Here is a 20,238-nt window from a genome sequence, read left to right as displayed (position 1 = left end):
TTATGTGCCTGTGTGCATGTGAGTGCAGGGGCCTGCAGAGGCCAGAAGAGGGTGTTGGTAAAAGTAGCAGTTATGGGGAGCTGTGAGCCTCCTGATGTGGGTGCTGGAACCTGAACTCAGGTTCCCCGGAAGAGCAATGAGTGTTTTGAACTGATGAGCCACAGTTCAGGGTCCTCTTATCTATTCGGTGTCGAGGTTTGGTCTTGCTGTGTATTGTAATGCTAAGTGTGGGTCCCCAAGACTTGGAGGCCACACGGGACACTATGTGACCTTTCCCCCAAATTGTTTCTGATTGGTAAATAAAGAGGCTGATGACTAATAGCTGAGCAGAAGAGACATAGGCGGGTTTGAGAATCCCAGGCTTGGGGTCGGAGGAGAACCCCGAGGAGAAGGCGAAGGAGGAGAGAGAAGCTATCACAGGTTAGGAGTTAAGGAAACATGGCCCTGAGGATTGGCCAATTGGAATTAAGAGCATCCTGGATGATGGAGGCTGGAGAGGTGGCTCAGGGGTTAAGAGCACTGACTGCTCTTCCAGAGGACCTGAGTTCAAATCCCAGCAACTACATGGTGACTCACACCATCTCTAATGGGATCTGGCACCCTCTTCTAGTGTCTGGAGACAGCTACAGTGTACTTATATAAATAAAACAAATAAATCTTAAAAAAAACAAAAAACAAAAAAGAGTAGCCCAGATGAAACATAGTAATAACTTGGGGGTCATCGATAGGAAAGTAGATGCTAGTGGCATAGCTCTTGAGCTGTTTAAGACTTATTGTAAATATAAAGGTTATATGTGTCTTTATGTATAAATTAAATGGTCAAAGTAGGGGTAGAAATCCGAGATTGGGATTAAAAGTTTCTATAGCAATCCAGTTGTCCACTTAGGACATCATGCAGCTTGGGACAGCCTCAGACTCTGTATGAACATTTTCCTATATCAGTTTAATTATTTATACGATCGTTTTGCTTGTATGATCTATGTATGTTTGCCATTCGCATGCCTGATGCCTGCAGAGATCAGATCCCCTGGAACTAGAGTTAGATGATTGTGAGCCACCATGTGGGCGCTGAGAGGGCCTCTCTAAAAGCAAGTTCTCTTAATCCCTAAGCCATCTCTCCAGGTCCCATGGCCTTGAACTTTTTTTTTTAAAGATTTATTTATATTTATATATAAGTACAGTGTCGCTGTCTTCAGACACATCAGAAGAGGGCATCGGATCCCATTACAGATGGTTGTGAGCCACCATGTGGTTGCTGGGGTTCAAACTCAGGACCTCTGGAAGAGCAGTCAGTGCTCTTAACCACTGAGCCATCTCTCCAGCCAGGCCTTGAACTCTTGATCCTCCTACCTCTACCTCCCTAGGTACACCAGTCACCATGTCCACGGTATTCAATTTGGGGATATGACAGGGCTTCCTGCATGCTGGCCAAGCAATCTACCAGGAGAGCCATCTTCTCAGCCATGCTTTTTTTTTTTTTTTTTTTTTTTTTGGCTTGGTTTGGGTTTGGGTGTTTGACACTGGGTCTAGGGGGGTGATGTAACCTTGAACTCCTGATGCTCTCATAGCTTGCTCATCCACACACATTTATTATTTCTTTTCCCAGCCTGTCTAGCCTCCCTACCTCCAACTGCTTTCTTCTGGATCAATTCCAAAGTGGGAACAGTACCTGTTTCCAGAGAAGCTCAAGTACCTCAGGCGAGACCTACGATCCTTGGCCAGTGAGCACTTTCTTATGGCCTAGTGAGAATAGCCACGATTCATTCAGCTAGGATTCAAAGGAAACGGAAGAAAACACAAACAGAAAGATGGCTAATGCTCATGGGTTCGAGGGACTGAGGCTATTACAGTGCTCACACGCTTGGTGTTCTGCTGGGTGGCCTGCATAGGATTCCAGGCACAGAAGATGTAGGGGATCCCAGAGTAAACCATATTGATAAACTCTGGATTTGATTGAGAGATCTATGTGTATGTTGTATGTGTACCTGGGTGTGCACATCTGGAGGACAAAAATGTATCTTCCCATTTCAGTCTTTAAATCATCATATTGTTTTATTATTATTATTATTTATTATCATTATCATCATCAATTTTTATATTATATTATTATTATTATTATTATTATTATTATTATTATTTTGAAATAGGGCATCATTTTGTAGTCTTGGCAGGCCCAGAACTCACTATATAAACCAGACTGCCCTCAAACTCAGAGAGATCTTCCTGTCTCTGTCTTCCGGGGAACACATGGAGGTCAGAGGGCAACTTTCAGGCTGGTTCCCGTTCCATCATGTTGTATAGAGAATTTTGGTTCCTGTAAAACACCAGTTATGTTATGTGAAGATGTTTTTGTTTTAATCCCAGGTGTGGGAAACGGGGCGCTTCAGACTCTCCACAGCAGCTGACTGTGATTGGTCTGGCGCTCTGGCAGGGGCGTGGTTCTGACAGCTGAAGATCGTTCATGTCTGGAATACTGGGGTGGGGACTCTTCTCTTTTTTTTTTTTTTTTTTTTGGTTCTTTTGTTTGTTTGTTTGTTTTTCGGAGCTGGGGACCGAACCCAGGGCCTTGCGCTTCCTAGGCAAGAGCTCTACCACTGAGCTAAATCCCCAACCCCATACTGGGGACTCTTGAGAGTGTATAAATGCCAGAACACACATGACAGGGGCTGTGCTGCTGCCGCTGCTCCTGCTCCCGCTGGCTCCTCCCGCTGCTTTTGCCGTTTGCTAATTGGTTGGCTGCATTGCTGGTTAGAGATATCCTGACAATGAAAATTGGTCCCGCCCCCGCCTTGGGTACTCAACACTCCTAACTAGCAGGAAGTAGTCTAAAGAGGTCTGTGTCCACCTTTCCCTCTAATCTTTCTCATCTACCTGGTATTGGGGAGTTGGAACGGATTGTGGTGGAGAAGGGTGGTAGATATAACAACCGAATAAAGTAGCCAAGAGTCGGGTTATACCATGTGGCTCCCGGGGGTCCTCTCGGCGGCAACGCCTTTGACCACGGAGCTAGACCTATTGAAATCAAATCTTTATTTAAAAATCTGCAATGAAAACCACGCTCTCCTTCCAGCAGGGCTGCGAAGTCTTTAAAGCAATGCACCAGATTCCATGAGCGCAAAGGAGCCGAGAGCTGCATTGAATGGTCCTCGGGCCGAAAATTCAGCGGGGTCACCAATGCTTCTTGGCGTTCAACAAGGAAATGTATCTCTGCACCCACTTGTCCCCTGGCTGGACACAGTATTGCTTACCAGTTTTTGTGGTGAATCTGTAGAAAAGAGATACAAAGTGAATTTTGACATCCATGGCGTAGGAAGCTCATGAAAGAGGAGGGTGGGTAGACTTGGGTTGTCACCTATCCAACGCAAATGCCACAACCCTTTCCTGTCACATCCCCCGCTAAGCCTGCTTCTCCTTTCCATCTCCCCCAGAATCCACACACCCTCAGACCCACATTCCCCAGGAATCATGCCTCAGAAGGGTCTAGTTGCCAGGCAGCAATCTGTATTGCGAGGCTTTTGTTTCAATATAATAGCTTTATTGAGACATAATTCACCCATTCTGTGGAGCACATATTTGACATGATTAGGGATGGTGATACTATGGCTCAGCAGTAGAGCCTAGAATCCCCCAGTGAGGGGCTGGGGACATGGCTCAGTGGTAGAGCCCCTGCCTAGAATCCCCCAGTGAGGGGCTGGGGGCGTGGCTCAGTGGTAGAGCCCCTGCCTACAATCCCCCAGTGAGGGGCTGGGGGCGTGGCTCAGTGGTAGAGCCCCTGCCTAGAATCCCCAGTGAGGGGCTGGGGGCGTGGCTCAGTGGTAGAGCCCCTGCCTAGAATCCCCCAGTGAGGGGCTGGGGGCGTGGCTCAGTGGTAGAGCCCCTGCCTAGAATCCCCAGTGAGGGGCTGGGGGTGTGGCTCAGTGGTAGAGCCCCTGCCTAGAATCCCCTAGTGAGGGGCTGGGGGTGTGGCTCAGTGGTAGAGCCCCTGCCTAGAATCCCCCAGTGAGGGGCTGGGGGCGTGGCTCAGTGGTAGAGCCCCTGCCTAGAATCCCCTAGTGAGGGGCTGGGGGTGTGGCTCAGTGGTAGAGCCCCTGCCTAGAATCCCCCAGTGAGGGGCTGGGGGTGTGGCTCGGTGGTAGAGCCCCTGCCTAGAATCCCCCAGTGAGGGCTGGGGGCGTGGCTCAGTGGTAGTACATTTGTCTAACCTATAGAAAGCTCTAGGTTCAATTCCTAATAATGCGAATAGAAAAATAAACTGTAAAATGAGTACTTGGTTAATAGACTTCAGTATATTTATATATTAGAGAACTGTTGCCCAAGCCATTTAATCTTTTACATGTGTGTATGCTGGGAGCATAACCCAGGACTTCATATTGCTTAATAAATGCTTTACCACTGAATTACACAACAGTTCTGCACAATAAATTTTAGAGGACAGAAAGAACCCACAGTAATATGTCACATAGTTCTCTTTTTATACATTTAAATTATGTGTTATTTCTTTATTGTAGAGGGAGGGACAGAAAAGTTTGCAGGGAATCAGCTTCCTCTCTTCACCACGTGGAATCAAGAGATCAAACTCGAGTGATTAGGCTTGGTACAAGGTCCTTTTATCTACTGAACCATCTCACCAAATTCACAATTCCACCAGGCCCCTCCTTTTTATAAACAAGGTCTTACCATGTAGCCATATCACACCTCACACTCATGATCCTCCACCTTAGCCTGCTGACCACAGAGGCTACAAGTTCATACCAAAATATTCAGCTCTTGGTATCATCATCATCGTCATCATCATTATCATCAGTACCAATGGCTGTCATGGAACTAGGTTAATAGACTGGCCTCGAACTCAGAGATTTGCCTGCATCTGCCTCCCGAGTGCTGGGATCACAGATGTGTGCCACCATCACTTGGCTGTGTCTTGATTTTATACCCAGCTCTTAAAGTAGGGCCTACTATATGGTGTGGAAGTCAGACTCTGTCTCAAAGCACATGTACTTGTGCAGAGGCTGGGCTCTAACCTAGTGTGGTGGTTACTTTTAATTGTAAATGTAAACATCTAAAATAATCTAGGAAGGAAGTCTTGATAGAAGATTAACTAGATTCGGTTGGCCTATGGGCATGTCTGTGGGGGCTATTGTGAGTATATTAATTGAAGTGGAAGAGACTTGTCCACTATGGGCGGCATCATTCTTTAGGCAGGGGACTCTGAACTATCTAAGAGTAGAGAAATCAGGCTGAGCTGTATTGCAATGAATCAGTTCATCATTCTGTGCTCTTGATTATGAATATAATATGACTAGCTGCTTCAAGATCTTGCTACCTTGACCTCCCCCAGCAATGATAGATTGTGTCTTTGTCTTAGCTGTCCACATAGACCTAGACTGGAGTCATCTAAAAAGAACCTCAGGGGTTGGGGATTTAGCTCAGCGGTAGAGCGCTTGCCTAGCAAGCGCAAGGCCCTGGGTTCGGTCCCCAGCTCCAAAAAAAAAAAAAAGAAAAAAAAAAAAAAGAACCTCAAAGAATTACCTCAATAAGATTGACCTGTGGCTGTGTTTGTGAAGACTTGTCTTTATGGATGATTGATGTGGGAGAGCCCAGCCTACTATAGGTGGCACCATCCCTAGGACTGAACTATATAAGAAAGCTAGCAGAGACCATGAACCACAGGAGCAAGCCCAGTAAGCAGCCTCCTTTGCAAACAGCACTCTTTAATGTTCTCTTCTTCCACTCTTGGCTTGAGATCTGATTTCCCCCTCCGTGATGGAGTACGACCCAAAATAAACCTTCTCCTCCCCAAGTTGCTTTTGGTCATAGTATTTACCATAGTAACAGGAAGCAAACTAGAACAGACTACAATCTGGATTTCCTCCTGTATGTTGCTTTCATCAAGGTATTTTGTCCCAGAGACCAGAAGTATAACAGGCACCCTCTTCCCAGATTCCTATCTCGAGGACCAGTTCGTCACTGAGGGCATTGTCCCAGTCCGTGCTCAATGACGTGGGTGGGGTAGCAGGACCGAGAAACACTCACATGACGCCCTCATTGGGGCAGGAGCTGTCGGTGATCTGGTAGCTGTACAGCCAGTGCCACGGGATCACGTAGTGGCTGAAATAGGAACAGCAGGGCATGGGCATTTCACTCTCACCTAAAAACAAGCAGAGGAAGGGCCTTGGGATGGTCCTGTCAGAGACAGGAGCTTCATGGGGAGGGGAGGAGGACCAGCTACATACACGTGGCAACACCAAGCTGGACACTGAGGAAGACGGCCAGGAGAACAATGGGACCTAAAGAGAAGGTCTTCATGGTCCATTCACCCGGGCCCTTTATAGATGGCTCCTCAGCTCCTCCTGGTTTGTCTTCTCTGAGTCTGTGTGATACCTGAAGAACATTACAGAGAAATTTATGGTTGAAAACAAAGTAGCTGTGTGCATATTTGCCCGTGTGTGGGTGCATGCACGTGAGTGTGTGGGCACATGCACGTGAGCCTGTGGGCTCATACACATGAGTCTGTGGGCGCATGCACGTGAGTCTGTGGGCGCATGCATGTGAGTCTGGGGTGCATGCATTTGAGTCGTGGGTGCATGCATGTGAGTCTGTGGGCACATACACGTGAGTCTGTGGGTGCATGCACGTGAGTCTGTGGGCACATGCATGTGAGTCTGTGGGTGCATGCATGTGAGTCTGTGGGTGCATGCATGTGAGTCTGTGGGTGCATCCATGATGACATGAATGTGCAGAGGTCAGAGGAGGACATGATGAGCTTCCCAAGTGTTGGGATTAAAGGTATGTGCCACCGTCACCTGGCTCAGGTCCTATATTTTATAGGTGGCGTCTGTGTTACTTTCCTGGTTGTCGTAAAGGAAGAGCTGACACAGGGAACTTACAGAGAGGGACTATCTCGGCTCATGGTTTGAGGGCACAGTCCATGATAAGAAATCTACAGCAGCAAAAGTATGAGGTGGCTGATGTCATTGCATCCAGTCAGGAAGGAGACAGACAGAGAGAGAGAGGGAGGGAGGGAGTAAGGAAGGGAGGGAGGGCTATGCACTGAGGCTCGATTTGTGCTCTACCATTGAGCTATACTAACCAGCCCCTACTGGGCTAGACAAGTGCTCTACCCCGACCCCAGTCCATCACTGAGGAATTCTAGACAAGCATTCTACCACTAAACCATATCCCTGCATTTGATTTGAAAAATAATTCACTTATTGTGTTGGTTGTCGGGGGTGGGGTGTCAGCTGTGTGAGCATGCATATGGAGTGCGTGTGTGGCCCAGAGGATAACTCACAGAGTCTGTTCTTTCTTCCCGCTGTGTGAGCCCTGGGAATTGAACTCGGGTCATCTGCCTCGGGGGCACGTGCCTTTGCCCACTGAGCCCTCTCCAGTACAGCCTTTGAATTTTTGAGCTAGGATCTCATTGACTTTTAAAATTCGATCTCCCTGCTTCCACCTCTCAAGAACTAGGGCTACACGTGTGCCAAGGTTCCACAGTTCTCCTATGGTTCTGTCTACGACTGTCTTCCCTCTACAGTTAGTCACCATTATACTTCTTTTATGAAACATTGGGATCCCTCCAAGTAAGAGCTGTGTCCATAAACAGGCGTCTGCTGCGATCTACCGACCTTCTCAGGATGCTCACAATGCTCTGCCCAAGACTTTCTGCCATTTTCCTATCTCGGCGCAGGAGATCCAACCCAGAGCCTCGAGCCCCAGCCCCAGTTCTGAGTATATCCTTCATTTCAGCCCTTCTGGGCCCTGCTCTGCTCTCAGCTGCCCCCCTCCCCTGTGGTGGTTCAGGTCCCTGCTCCGTACCATCCACGTTGCTGGTTGTGATCTGACTACTTTTGTGTGGACGCTCAAGAACCCTCCTCCATCTGAGGTGCTCCTCAAAGTCTGGCTAGCCATTGAACTTCTGCTACCATGGATACCTGTCTGAAATTCTTCTGTTGTTATGGTCACAGGACTGGAATAGACTAACTCATTTGTCCGGGTTCTCTTCCCTAGGGCTCTCCTGTTACAGACTGAAGTGTGCTGTTTTCTTCCCCTCAAATTCACGTAATGAAGCACGAACCCCTCAGTGTACCTACATTTGGAAACAAGAACTTTAAAGGGTCACTTTAGTTTTTAGATACGGTTTCACTATGTAGCCTTTGCTAGCCTAGAACTTACTATGTAGACCTTGCTGGTCTCAAACTCACAGAGATCCACCTGTCTCTGCCTCCTGAGTGCTGGGATTAAAGGCGTGCCCTACCACACCTGGCCTTTTCATTTATTTATTTATTTATTTATTTTTTGGTTCTTTTTTTCAGAGCTGGGGACCGAACCCAGGGCCTTGCGCTTGCTAGGCAAGCCCTCTACCACTGAGCTAAATCCCCAACCCCTTATTTTTACTTTTATTTTTTCCTCTGGAGCTGAAGACCGAACCCAGGGCCTTGTGCTTGCTAGGCAAGCGCTCTACCACTAAGCTAAATCCCCAACCCCACTTTTATTTTTAATTACGTGTGTGTGTACGTGCACATGTGCATGGTTGTTTGTGGAGGCCAGAAGTGGGAGTCAGATCCCCTGGAGAGAGAATTACAGGAAGTTGTAAGCCTCCTGAGGTAGATCTAGAAACTGGATTTGAGTCCTCTGGTCATAACCTGTTAGTTATTCAGGCCTCCTAAGGGGCAAGGAAGTCTCCCCTGCCTTGAACTCCCTTTGCGAACTTTGTATACTTTGTAAATTTTGTAAGCCCTCAAGGTTGGAATGTGGACACACACACACACACACACACACACACACACACCCCAGATCCAGCAGAGCAAGGTCCCTCCCCCAGACCTCCCTGACCGTCCAGCCTCTGTAACTGTCACAAAATTCAACTAATGCCCCTCAACAGGAGCTTCCCCAGATTATGCTAATTAGGTGAAAAATCTGACCAAAAGGCACCAATCCCTGAATTTCCCACAGAAACTTACCAACAGGAGAGCCCACCAATCCCTGAGTTCTCCCAAGCTCAGGACCTGAGATCCCATCAATCTTCACGCTGGAAGTCTCCATCTAGAAAGCTCCGCCCACAAGAACCCCACTGCACTCTGTCCGGTTCCCAGCTGCTGGCTGCCCCCTCCGGGCGCACGGGCAGCCACTCCTGGCTTTATTCCTTCTCTCCGTGGACACTCTAACAAATCTCTTTCATGAAATTTGTTGCCTGGTGTGACTATCAGAAGAAGACAAGAAGCAATAAAGAAAAGAAGGGAGGAAGCGAAGAGAAGGGGGAACCGAGGTTCCTCAGCTTCTTAGCTCAGCTGAGGATACCCTCCTCTGGGAGCTGCAATGCCTCTGCAGAAGAGGCTTCCTCTTAGAGCGGTGTGGTTCCTGGGTCTCTGTGTCTCAGGATGCCCTTCCTTTAGGACACTGTCCCACCTCAGAGCTGTGTGGTTCCCGGGCTTCCGAGTCCCAGAACACCTTCCCATCTGAGCAGAAAGGCCAACATAACCATGTCTTGTGTATATCAAAAAGCAAAAACGGGGGAAGTGGTCTCCCACTATGAGCTGGAGGTCCACCCTGTATTGACCGTCTCTCTCCAGTTAAGCCCTACCTCCCAAAGGCCTCACAAACTTCACAAATTGTCCCAAGCACCAGCAACCAGGTACCCTACATTCAAATACATGGGCAGGGCAGGGGGTAGGGTGGGGTGGAATCGTAGTTTTAAGCATAGATCAGAGGTAAGGGCTGCTCAGTTCATACACTTAACTTTTTTTCAATATGGTTTCACTATGTAACCCAGATTAGACTTTGGCCTCATACATGTTAGGATTATAGACACATGTCGCTGAGTCTAGCTAAAGACAGACTTTGGGGGCTGGAGAGATGGCTCAGCAGTTAAGAGTGCTTGGTGCTCTTATGGAAGGACCCTTTTGGCTCCCAGCAACCACATGGAGTAGCTTACAATGGCCTATACCTCCCGGTTCTGGAGGTCTGAAGTCCTCTTCTGGCCTCTGTGGGTTCTGACGTACACATGCATGTGCCTACAGACATATACACAAAAGAAAAATAATTCTAAAATGTTAAAGACAGGTTTTGTTTCAAGGTCCTTATAACTCTTCCCTTCCATGAGGGAGATTGCTATTTTTGACATTGTTTTATTATCTTCTGTGTATGGGTGTTTTGCCTGCATGCATATCTGTTCACCGGATGCATACGGTGCCCTTAGAAGCCACAAAGGGGTCACCAGATCCCCCAGAATGAAGTTACAGTTGTGTCAGCCATGTGCGTGCATGGGCTTGAACCTGAGTCCTCTTTGCTCCTGAACTTGTTCCATGGTATCCTCTGGGGCTAAGAAAATGGAGATCAAAAGAGAAGGGAGCTGATCCACCCAAGGTCAGGGCTAAGGCTGAAAGTGTCCTCTGTCCTCTGTCTCATTCTGAAGGATCTCAGAATCTTATCCCCTTCTACTGGGAGAACAAACCTCAAAGCAGTTTTCCTCAAGCTCCAACCAAAATGGCTCCGTAGTTAAGGGAGGATACCAAAGCAATGGATAAGTCGTAGTTGAGTAGACAAGGAGAGACACAGTCGAAGGCCACGAAACCTAACTATCAAAAGCCCAAAGGGGAAAACGTGAGTCCAGAGACGACAGCATCACAGTGTGAAAACAAGCTGTCAGTTGCCTAGGAGACACGCACCTGCTCGCATTAGATCATTCCTATTGAGACAAGATTCTCTGGAAATATGGCAGCCGGACAATTCCCACGGCATCCTGAGTAGAGAGGTGTGTTCTAGTGGACTTGAAATTACTTAGGAGTTAGGGCTGGGGATGCGGCTCACCTGGTAAAGTGTTCGCCTCTCCATAACCGAAAGCAAGTGGGGGCGGGGGAAAGGGTTCAAATGTCTTACACTTCCATATCACTGTTCACCACTGAAGAGTCGAGACAGGAACTCAAAAAAGGGCAGGAACCTGTGAGAAGGCCAGGCCCTCTTCCATGACAGGCTTCAAACGGGCAGTTACGGAGACTGGGTCTAAATCTCTGTTTCCAAGAACTGGGCAAGACCAGGCAAATCCAGTCCTCAGAAGCTGGCTCACCGGACCTAAGACAAGGGCCATGGGGCAACAGCAGCTTCTAGACTTCCTCAACCACTTCCTCTGCTACAGTTTCCAGCCCCCACGCTGGTAATGGAATGCCCCTCGAGATGGGGTAAGACGGAATGCCGTAATGTGCTTGAAATTAGGCCCGCAAGCACATTTGGTTGTCTCTCTATGCTGGGAATGGGAGACCCCAGCTGGACTTCTGCAGAATAATACTATTTGAGCCTAGGGGTATCATTCTTCGGCGAATCACGGACCCTTACACTGGAGGCAGGAGCTGATGCAGAGGCCACGGAGGGTGCCACTTACTGGCTTGCTCACTGTGCCTTGTTCAGCCTGCTTCCTTTTAATTTTTTTTTTTTTTTCTGTAAGTTGTTTTGCCTGCACATGTGCGTGTCTCCATGAGGATGTCGGGTCCCTTGGAGGTGAAGTTACAGACGGTTGCGAGCTGCCGCGTGGTACCGGGAATTGAACTCAGGACCTTTGGAAGAGCGGCCTGTTCTCCTAACCACTGAGCCATCTCTCCTGCCCGCGTTGTTTTCCTAGTGAGAATTGTTCTGGAGAGGGGGTGAGGTGGAATCTCAGTGTTTTGATTTTCAGTTCCCTGGTGGTTAAGTAAGGATAGCGGACTTTTTTTTTTTTTTTTTTTTTTTTGTTCATGTGTTTTCTGACCATTTGTACTTCTCTTTTTTAGAACCGCATTCCTGTTCATTTTCTCAGGACTTTTGTGTTTCTTATAAACTAGGGAAAAGTCAGTCTTCCCTGACAGAGATCAATGGCCTGCGTCGGAATGAGAGCTGACTCGGAGGGATAGGCCTCAGTCCATTCCTAGAAGATTGAACCCTGGGGTTGGGGATTTAGCTCAGTGGCAGAGCGCTTGCCTAGGAAGCGCAAGGCCCTGGGTTCGGTCCCCAGCTCCGGAAAAAAAGAAAAAAAAAAAAGAAGAAGATTGAACCCTGCCTTCAGCTCTATCAAGTCTTCTTTTTATCTTTATTTTTTATAACACACACACACACACACACACACACACACACACTCACACTCACGTGCGAGCATGCGGAAGCTAGACAACATCTGGTGTGGTTCTCAGTTGCTCAATTGTTCTCCACCTTCGTGTGTGCGTGTGCATGCTTGTGTGTTACATGAGTGCACACTTAGGGACTTATGCAGAAGTCAGAGGACATGCCGAGCTCCTCTCTTATTACCCTATTCCCGTGAGAGAGCTTCTCTCAGTGTACCAAAGGTCTCCTTTCTTCTAGCACAGCTGGCTCCTTAGTCATCTCCCACGCAGGCGAGATGCCCCACAACCCCAGCATGGGCTACAAACAGTCCCACGCATACCTGGTTTTTCATGTGTATGCTGGAATTTTTCTGTGAAATTTAGTCTCAGAACCTGTCTTAGTTAGGGTCTCTGTTGCTATAAAGAGACAGCATGACCACATCAACTCTTATAAAGGAAAACATTTAATTGGGGCTGGATTACAGTTCAGAGGTTCAGTCCATTGTCGTCAAGGCAGGAGCACGACAGCACACGGGCAGACATGGCTCTGGGGAAGCAGCAAGGAAGAGAGTGACACTAGGTCAGGCTGACCTCAAATTTTCTTCTTCTTCTTTTTTTTTTTTTTTTTGGTTCTTTTTTTCCGGAGCTGGGGACTGAACCCAGGGCCTTGTGCTTCCTAGGCAAGCGCTCTACCACTGAGCTAAATCCCCAACCCCCACCTCAAATTTTCTATGTGGCTATGTAGCCTTGAACTGCTTCTTAGAGACGGACGTTTGAGAGGAGGTCTCTCTATGTAGTCCAGGGTGGCATTGAATTCACAGAGATCCTCCTGCCTCTGCCTTCTGAACCCTGCTCTTCCTGCCTGTCCCTCCTGAGTGCTAGGATTGCACCATCATGCCTAGTTTTTGCAGTGCTGTGACTGAAAGCCAATGTCCTGTGTGCGTTAGGCAATCACCTCACCAACTGAGCTGCATCCCGGCTTTACGAAGGCTGAAGGGTTTGAAAATGCTGCCGTTGAAATCCTCCATTTCAGCCGAGTTTTTATTTGCTCCAAGGACTGGAGGAGGGACCAGCCTAGAATACCCACCAACACTCTCGGAAGTTACTACCGACAGATCTTCACCCAGAGGTGGACAGACAAACAGCCCTCAGGCCCCACCCCAAGACAAGAATCCCATCGAAGCCAGCTGCATGCCAGGCACAGCTGCAGGTACTCGGGTCTTATGCACCTAGGCTCTGATGAAGCCTTTGAGACACACAAGAGCACACAGGAGGACAGATGTCATTCTTTTGAAACCTTCTCACTCAGCACAGGAAACACCAGAACACTGGCACGCTTGGAGTTCCCTCCGGTTCCCACAGAATAAACACTTTCTAAAAGAAATGCTGAGAAAGGGGAAACGAACTCAGGACTCATCCCAGCTGGTGTGGCAAGGCCAAGGCAGCCTGGTAAAGCGTCAATACCTATGTCCAAGTTCAGGGACAGAGGAGAGGTGACTAAACCTTGGTGCTATTGCCTCGGAGTTTCTGGATGACAAACTTGGGACCCAGGGCCTTGGCACCTTCAGAAGGCTGGTTTCTCTTGGCATCCAGGTTCTTTATGTGCTTCTGAACCCATGGCAACTTGGGATCCGTACAGATCTTATGGCCCTTTTTAGTGATGAAGCTACAGGAAGGAAGGGCAGGGGGTTAGTTTGAAGTCCGGCAAGGTGTGGAGGCTAGCCTTCCCTTCATGAGGAAGTGAGCATAAGCGAGTCTCAGCTGCTTGCCCTTGGCGCTAGGAAGCCCCGGACATGAGACTTCTCTCTGCTCATTCTGCGTTTACCACTGGGGCACCTGACGGTGGAGGGTAGGGATGCCACACTCATTCTGTGGCCTCCCTGAGAGACAAGGAAGCCCTGCCTTTGAAGTATAATGCTGGCTGTGATGGAAGAGAAATGGTCTCGCTCTGTAGCAGGAAAACAGATCCGAGAAGACAGCTTAGTTGGTAAAATGTCTACCGTCCAATTGTGAAGACCCAAGTTTGGTCTTCAGGACTCAAGCCTGGTGGTCAAGCCTGAGAACCTGAGTTCTATTTCAGGGACCCACGGGATGGAATAGGAGAACCCCCACACATGTCCTGGGGCATGCATGCATGTGGGCATGCACACATACATGTACACACACAAAACCTAAAATGTATTTTTTTAAGACTTATTTTGAAGGAGGTGCGTAGCATACTTGGTGACACCCAAGACTGGCCTCTGGCCTCCACAGGCATGCACGCACATGGACACGGACACTCTTATGCCCAGCCCATCTACACACATACCCATTTTTTTAAAGGTAAATGTCACCAGATCACACTAGGTATGGAAACATGGCTCCTAGGCATGCTATACCTGAGAGGGAGCCTGGGATGCCCACTTCGGTGCCAGCTCTCAGGGACACTCTGATGTCAGCTGGGGGATATTAATATGTCATTCCCAATGTGAAGCTTAGATTAAGATACAAGGTCATGCTTGTTACCCCAGGAGAAAAGGTGGCTGTAAAGCAACGTGGAATCTAGAGGCCTGGCTGGTCATGTGACCTTGAGCCAGTGGTCTTACTGAGGCTTAACTGCCTTCAGTAAAATGGAAAAAATCCTGTGTTCTCTGTGAGATTGTTTTTGCCATGCTGGGGATGAAACCCAAGGTTTTGCACATTTTAGGAAAGTACACTATTGCTGAGCCACGCCCCAGCCCCTCACTGGGGGATTCTAGGCAGGGGCTCTACCACTGAGCCATGCCCCCAGCCCCACTGGGGGATTCTAGGCAGGGGCTCTACCACTGAGCCACGCCCCCAGCTCCTCACTGGGGGAGTCTAGGCAGAGGCTCTACCACTGAGCCACGCCCCCAGCCCCTCACTGGGGGATTCTAGGCAGGGGCTCTACCACTGAGCCACGCCCCCAGCCCCTCACTGGGGGATTCTAGGCAGGTGCTCTACCACTGAGCCACGCCCCCAGCCCCTCACTGGGGGATTCTAGGCAGGGGCTCTACCACTGAGCCACGCCCCCAGCCCCTCACTGGGGGATTCTAGGCAGGGGCTCTACCACTGAGCCACGCCCCCAGCTCCTCACTGGGGGAGTCTAGGCAGAGGCTCTACCACTGAGCCACGCCCCCAGCCCCTCACTGGGGGATTCTAGGCAGGGGCTCTACCACTGAGCCACGCCCCCAGCCCCTCACTGGGGGATTCTAGGCAGGGGCTCTACCACTGAGCCACGCCCCCAGCCCCTCACTGGGGGATTCTAGGCAGGTGCTGCACCAGTGAGCCACGCCCCCAGCCCCTCACTGGGGGATTCTAGGCAGGTGCTGCACCAGTGAGCCACGCCCCCAGCCCCTCACTGGGGGATTCTAGGCAGGTGCTGCACCAGTGAGCCACGCCCCCAGCCCCTCACTGGGGGATTCTAGGCAGGTGCTGCACCAGTGAGCCACGCCCCCAGCCCCTCACTGGGGGATTCTAGGCAGGTGCTGCACCAGTGAGCCACGCCCCCAGCCCCTCACTGGGGGATTCTAGGCAGGTGCTGCACCAGTGAGCCACGCCCCCAGCCCCTCACTGGGGGATTCTAGGCAGGTGCTGCACCAGTGAGCCACGGTCTGCAGGCCTCACTGGGGGATTTCAAGCAAGCTTTCTGTATTCTCTTACGAAATTGTTGAGAAGACTAGTTAGGCTAATGCATATCATGTATTTCCCTCCGTGCACATACATTTGGTACTTCCTGGATGTTCTTAGCCTCCTGAGTGTTGGGATTACTGGCCTATACCATCCTGTCCTAGTTGTTATGTGATGTTGGAGATGGAACCACCCGGGGTTTCATGTATCCTAAGCAAGCACGAGATGAACTGACCTCCCTCCCTGCCCTGCTTTGCTAGTTTCCTGGGTGAGGAAGCTGAAGTCCATAGACGTCTAGTGCCTTCTTCAGAGATACCTAGAACTGGACGTCCTCGGGGACCCTGGAGCTTTACATTAGATACTCACATGACCCCTGCCTTGGGACAGATGCTGCCATTGGCCAACTGGTAGCTAATCACTCGGTTTACTGGAATCTTCTTGGAAATAAAGGTCACGCAGCAAGATGAGGGGATGGTCACAGAGCCTAAAAGGAAAGGGAAAGGCCGCGTCAGCATCCTTTCTACCATAGGCTTGCTCTTAGCTGCAGACACAGAGCCTGTCAGACCCAGGTCACTTAGTGCCTCCCCCAGCCCCAGGTTTCTTGGTTCCCTCACCCTCCCTTGGGCCAAACCAGCCATGGACTTAGAAGCTTTTGCTACCAGCAGCCCTCGAGCTGGCCCAGAAGTCTCACCTGTGGGGCAGATGCAGCACGTGCAGGCTACCAGGAGTAGAAGGCTAGCAATGATGGTGGTGGAGCCTGCCATGTCCTGGAGGTCAGGTACAGCTCAGGGTTCAAAGCTGGGGTGCAAGAAAGAGAGCCTGGAGGTATGAGGATGTTCCCTTCAGGACACCCCAATCTCCCTCCCACTGGCCTTTATATGACAGCTCAGGGGTTAGAAGCTCTGGTGTCCCTCCCGCCCTCTCCCCCACGGACTTCCTCGAAAATCGTTGAGCATTCCGCGATCCAAAAAAAATGAGGAAGTTGTTACCCATTTCTTATCCAGCTAAGTCAGCGATTATCTGGGGCTCTGGGGGGGGGGGGAGAAAGCTGGGGGAGGGCTGTCATCCTGCCTGGACCAGGGCCAAGGGAAAATGTTTGAGATGACTTGGCTCTGCGGCTCCTTGTGTGGGATCCTGGGTCAGTTACCTGATTCCCTGAGCCTTGGGTTTTGTAGATGCATAATGAGAGGGGTCCTCTCTATCTGCCTGCCTTCTGTCTACCCATTCATCCATTGATCTACCTGTCCATCTGTCCATCCATCCATCTGCCTACATGTATACATACATCTACACATACATCTATCTGTTCACCCATCTATCTGTCCATCTACCTGTCTATCCATTCATGCATCCTTCCATATATTGCTCTATCTATCCATCTACTCATTGGTCTGCCTGTCCATACATACATAATTATATACATACCTACATACATACATACATACATCTACATGTCTATCCATCTTTTTTTTTTCTTTTTTTTTTTTTTTTCGGAGCTGGGGACCGAACCCAGGGCCTTGCGCTTGCTAGGCAAGCGCTCTACCACTGAGCTAAATCCCCAACCCCACTATCCATCTTTTTACCCACTCATCCATTGATCTATCTGTCCATCTGTCCATCCATCCATCCATCCATCCATCCATCCATCCATCCATCCCTCACTCTACCTGCCTATCCATCTACCCATCTAAAGGGGTCTGAGAAGGCGGCTTGTTCCCAGAAGACATAGGGATGAGAGATGGTGAGAGGACACAGGGGTAGGTATCTAAGCAGGACCAGTAGAAGGGAGGGGAGAGGAGGACTCTGGGAAACAATTACCCAAGACTGCATCCATTTAAGGACTTTGAACCTTAGGGCCCTTCACACCTTGAAAGGATAAAGTGATCTTACTTTCTCTCTTTCTCTGTGGGTTTCTGTAGTTCCCAGAAGTTCAATTCTTTCTCCATGTGGGTAACCAAACAGCAACCCTCTAGACAACTACCAGTACCTCCATGACTGGTCCATGTGTCATTCATCCATGTACTTGTCCATCTGTCCACCTTCCGCTCCATCCATCCATTCTCCTACCCATTATAGATCCATCCACTATTCATCCACCCATCAAATTTTATTAAGCACGTGTCATGGTGGGCAGGTGTATAGAGATACATGTTTTATTTCTGAGCCCATCGAGTCCCCAGTCCTGTGCCCAGCCCTTTTAGAATAAATAGGAAGTTGATCAGCTCAGAGACAATTTCCTCGGGGCCAGAGATCTCAGAGATTGGTGACTGGAATGACCAGAGCTAGGGCAGGAGCACCGGAAGCTCAGAAGACCGAGTCCAGAAAGCAAGACGGATATCAAGGAATCCAGGTGCTCAGTGCTCGTCCTCCCCTCTCTGCCCTTGGTCCTCCCTGGTATGGTTGTTGTTGTTGTCATTGTTGTGTTGCGTTTGCTTTGTTTTAAGACGAGTCTCATGCAGCCCAAGATGACCTGAGCTCCTGATTCTCCTGCCTCCCCTCCTCAGGACGTGAACTACAGGGTTCACCACCACACCTTGCTTTATTCCACTCTGGGGACCAAACCCATGACCTCATGCATGCTAGGCAAGTACTCTCCCAACTGAGCCACACCCCCAGGGATGACACACGCTGTCACTGCCTTTCATGAGAGGGCGAAAGAGTCAGTGTTTCCTTGTCTTCACACCAACCTGCCTCGCCCCGTCTCTGCCTCAGCCAGCAGGGAGAAACCTGGCACGATGAGGAAGAGAAGTCACAGAGATACCCATCATACGCTCGGGGCCGTGTATGTGTGTGTGTGTGTGTGTGTGCATTTGCACGTGTTCATGAGTGTGCATGTGTGTAAAAGAGAAAGAGTATGAGAGAAAAAAGAGAAAGTATGTGAGAGAAGAGAGTGTATGAGAGACAAAGAGAAAGAGTGTGAGTGAGAATGTGTGTGAGAGAGAGAAAAGAAAAAGAGTATTTGTGTGAGAGGGAAAGAACACACACACACACACACACACACACACACACACACACACACACACACACTGTATCTAAGTACCGGAGAAGGCCACAAGAGGGCGTCAGACCCCATGGAACTAGAATTATAACTGGAAGTGGAGTCCCAGGCAGGTCCACTTGATATGAGTGCTGGGAACTGGACTTGGGTCCTCCGGAAGAGCCCTAAGCCCTGTTGCCTGCGGAGACATTTTCCAGTTTTGGCTTTAAAATGTTTTAGGTTGGGGTTGGGGATTTAGCTCAGTGGTAGAGCGCTTGCCTAGGAAGCGCAAGGCCCTGGGTTCGGTCCCCAGCTCCGGAAAAAAAGAACCAAAAAAAAAAAAAAGTTTTAGGTTTGCTTAGTGATTTAGTTACGGCTGTGTGTTTGTCTTTCAACTTTCATTTTCTTTTTGGGATAGGGAAAATAGTTTGTTGAATATACTACATGAGACCAGTGGGCAGGACAGTAACTAGAGTGTCTACAATCTATTCTAATCATTACTTTTTTTAAAAAAAGATTTATTTATTTCTATGAGTACACTGTAGCTGTCTTCAGACATCAGATGGTTGTGAGCCACCAAGTGGTTGCTGGGATTTGAACTCAGGACCTCTAGAACAGCTGTCAGTGTTCTTAACCACTGAGCCATCTCCCCCTCCCTGATCATTACCTTTCTGTCAATGTATACCATGTGATGTGTGTGTTACAGGTACCCTGTGTGTATATGAACATGTAAACGCATTCAAGTGAGTGCTTATGGGTGTGGAAGCTGGAAAGGCTGATGTCGGGAATCTTTTTCTCTTATTTCTCTCCACATTTATTTATTTAGATTTTATTTTTATTTTAAATGTGTGCAGGTCCAGGTACCATCAGAGACCAGAAGAGGGCGTCAGATTGCTTGAAGATGGAGTTAGAGACAGTTGTGCACTGCCGAGCTTGGAGACTTGGAACTGAACTAGAGACCCTGGTGAGAGCAGTAGGCACTCTTCACAGCTGAGCCATCTCAGGGCACCTTGGGTTTGTTTTTTTTTTTTTTTTAAGATTTATTTATTTATTTTGTATATGAGTACACTGTAGCTGTCAGACACACCAGAAGAGGGCATCGGATTCCATTACAGATGGTTGTGAGCCACCATGTGGTTGTTGGGAATTGAACTCAGGACCTCTGGAAGAGCAGTTGGTGCTCTTAACCACTGAGCCATCTCTCCAGCCCGGCACCTTGGTTTTTGAGACAGGGTTTCTCACAGACCCTGGAGGTCACTGGTTTGGCTAGACTGCTTGGCCAAAGAACTTCAGGGATTACTCTCTGTTCCAGCGCTGGGGTTATAAAGCCCAGCTTAAAAAATAGATTGATCGATTCTGCAGGTGATGGGGGAGGGGGGAACCTGTGTGCTGTGATGCAGGTGAGGAGGTCAGAGGAGGATTCTGTGGGACTGGTTCTCACTTTCTGCCTTTGTCTAGGTTCCAGGGGTGGAACTCTGGTCTTCATGCTAGAATAGCAAGTGCTTACTTTCTAAGCTATCTCCCAGCCCCTGCCCCAGCCCCAGCCCCAGCCCCAGCCCCAGCCCC

At 49.1% G+C, this 20,238-nt stretch overlaps 2 protein-coding genes across 2 annotated transcripts; both read right to left on the bottom strand.

The window, feature by feature from the left end:
* Positions 1 to 3,007: 3,007 nt before the first annotated feature.
* Ccl26 (C-C motif chemokine ligand 26) lies at positions 3,008 to 7,960 on the bottom strand. Its single transcript, NM_001109488.2, has 4 exons — positions 7,816 to 7,960; positions 6,234 to 6,381; positions 6,034 to 6,148; positions 3,008 to 3,265 (listed from the first exon to the last, which is right to left on the bottom strand). Exons 2-4 carry the CDS (start codon positions 6,304 to 6,306, stop codon positions 3,169 to 3,171), a joined length of 285 nt encoding a protein of 94 aa, NP_001102958.1. The 5' UTR covers positions 6,307 to 6,381; positions 7,816 to 7,960; the 3' UTR covers positions 3,008 to 3,168.
* A 4,551-nt stretch (positions 7,961 to 12,511) lies between these two features.
* Positions 12,512 to 16,509, bottom strand: Ccl24 (C-C motif chemokine ligand 24). Its single transcript, NM_001013045.1, has 3 exons — positions 16,387 to 16,509; positions 16,062 to 16,179; positions 12,512 to 13,731 (listed from the first exon to the last, which is right to left on the bottom strand). Exons 1-3 carry the CDS (start codon positions 16,457 to 16,459, stop codon positions 13,563 to 13,565), a joined length of 360 nt encoding a protein of 119 aa, NP_001013063.1. The 5' UTR covers positions 16,460 to 16,509; the 3' UTR covers positions 12,512 to 13,562.
* Between the last annotated feature and the right edge of the window lie 3,729 nt (positions 16,510 to 20,238).

This window comes from Rattus norvegicus, chromosome 12 (assembly GCF_036323735.1).
Source record: "Rattus norvegicus strain BN/NHsdMcwi chromosome 12, GRCr8, whole genome shotgun sequence".
Lineage (NCBI taxonomy): Eukaryota > Metazoa > Chordata > Mammalia > Rodentia > Muridae > Rattus > Rattus norvegicus.
This window is presented reverse-complemented; position numbering and strand designations above follow the sequence as displayed.

Bases quoted from the DNA above. Each gene is read 5' to 3' on its own strand.
- Ccl24 (NM_001013045.1), bottom strand. From the start codon at position 16,459: ATGGCAGGCTCCACCACCATCATTGCTAGCCTTCTACTCCTGGTAGCC. The intron at 16,180-16,386 runs GTGAGACTTCTG...CTTTCCTTTTAG, and splicing joins GTGCTGCATCTGCCCCACAG to GCTCTGTGACCATCCCCTCA. The intron at 13,732-16,061 runs GTGAGTATCTAA...TCCTTCCTGTAG, and splicing joins TGTCCCAAGGCAGGGGTCAT to CTTCATCACTAAAAAGGGCC.
- Ccl26 (NM_001109488.2), bottom strand. From the start codon at position 6,306: ATGAAGACCTTCTCTTTAGGTCCCATTGTTCTCCTGGCCGTCTTCCTC. The intron at 6,149-6,233 runs GTATGTAGCTGG...GCTTGTTTTTAG, and splicing joins CCAGCTTGGTGTTGCCACGT to GTGAGAGTGAAATGCCCATG. The intron at 3,266-6,033 runs GTGAGTGTTTCT...TCTTTTCTACAG, and splicing joins TGCCCCAATGAGGGCGTCAT to ATTCACCACAAAAACTGGTA.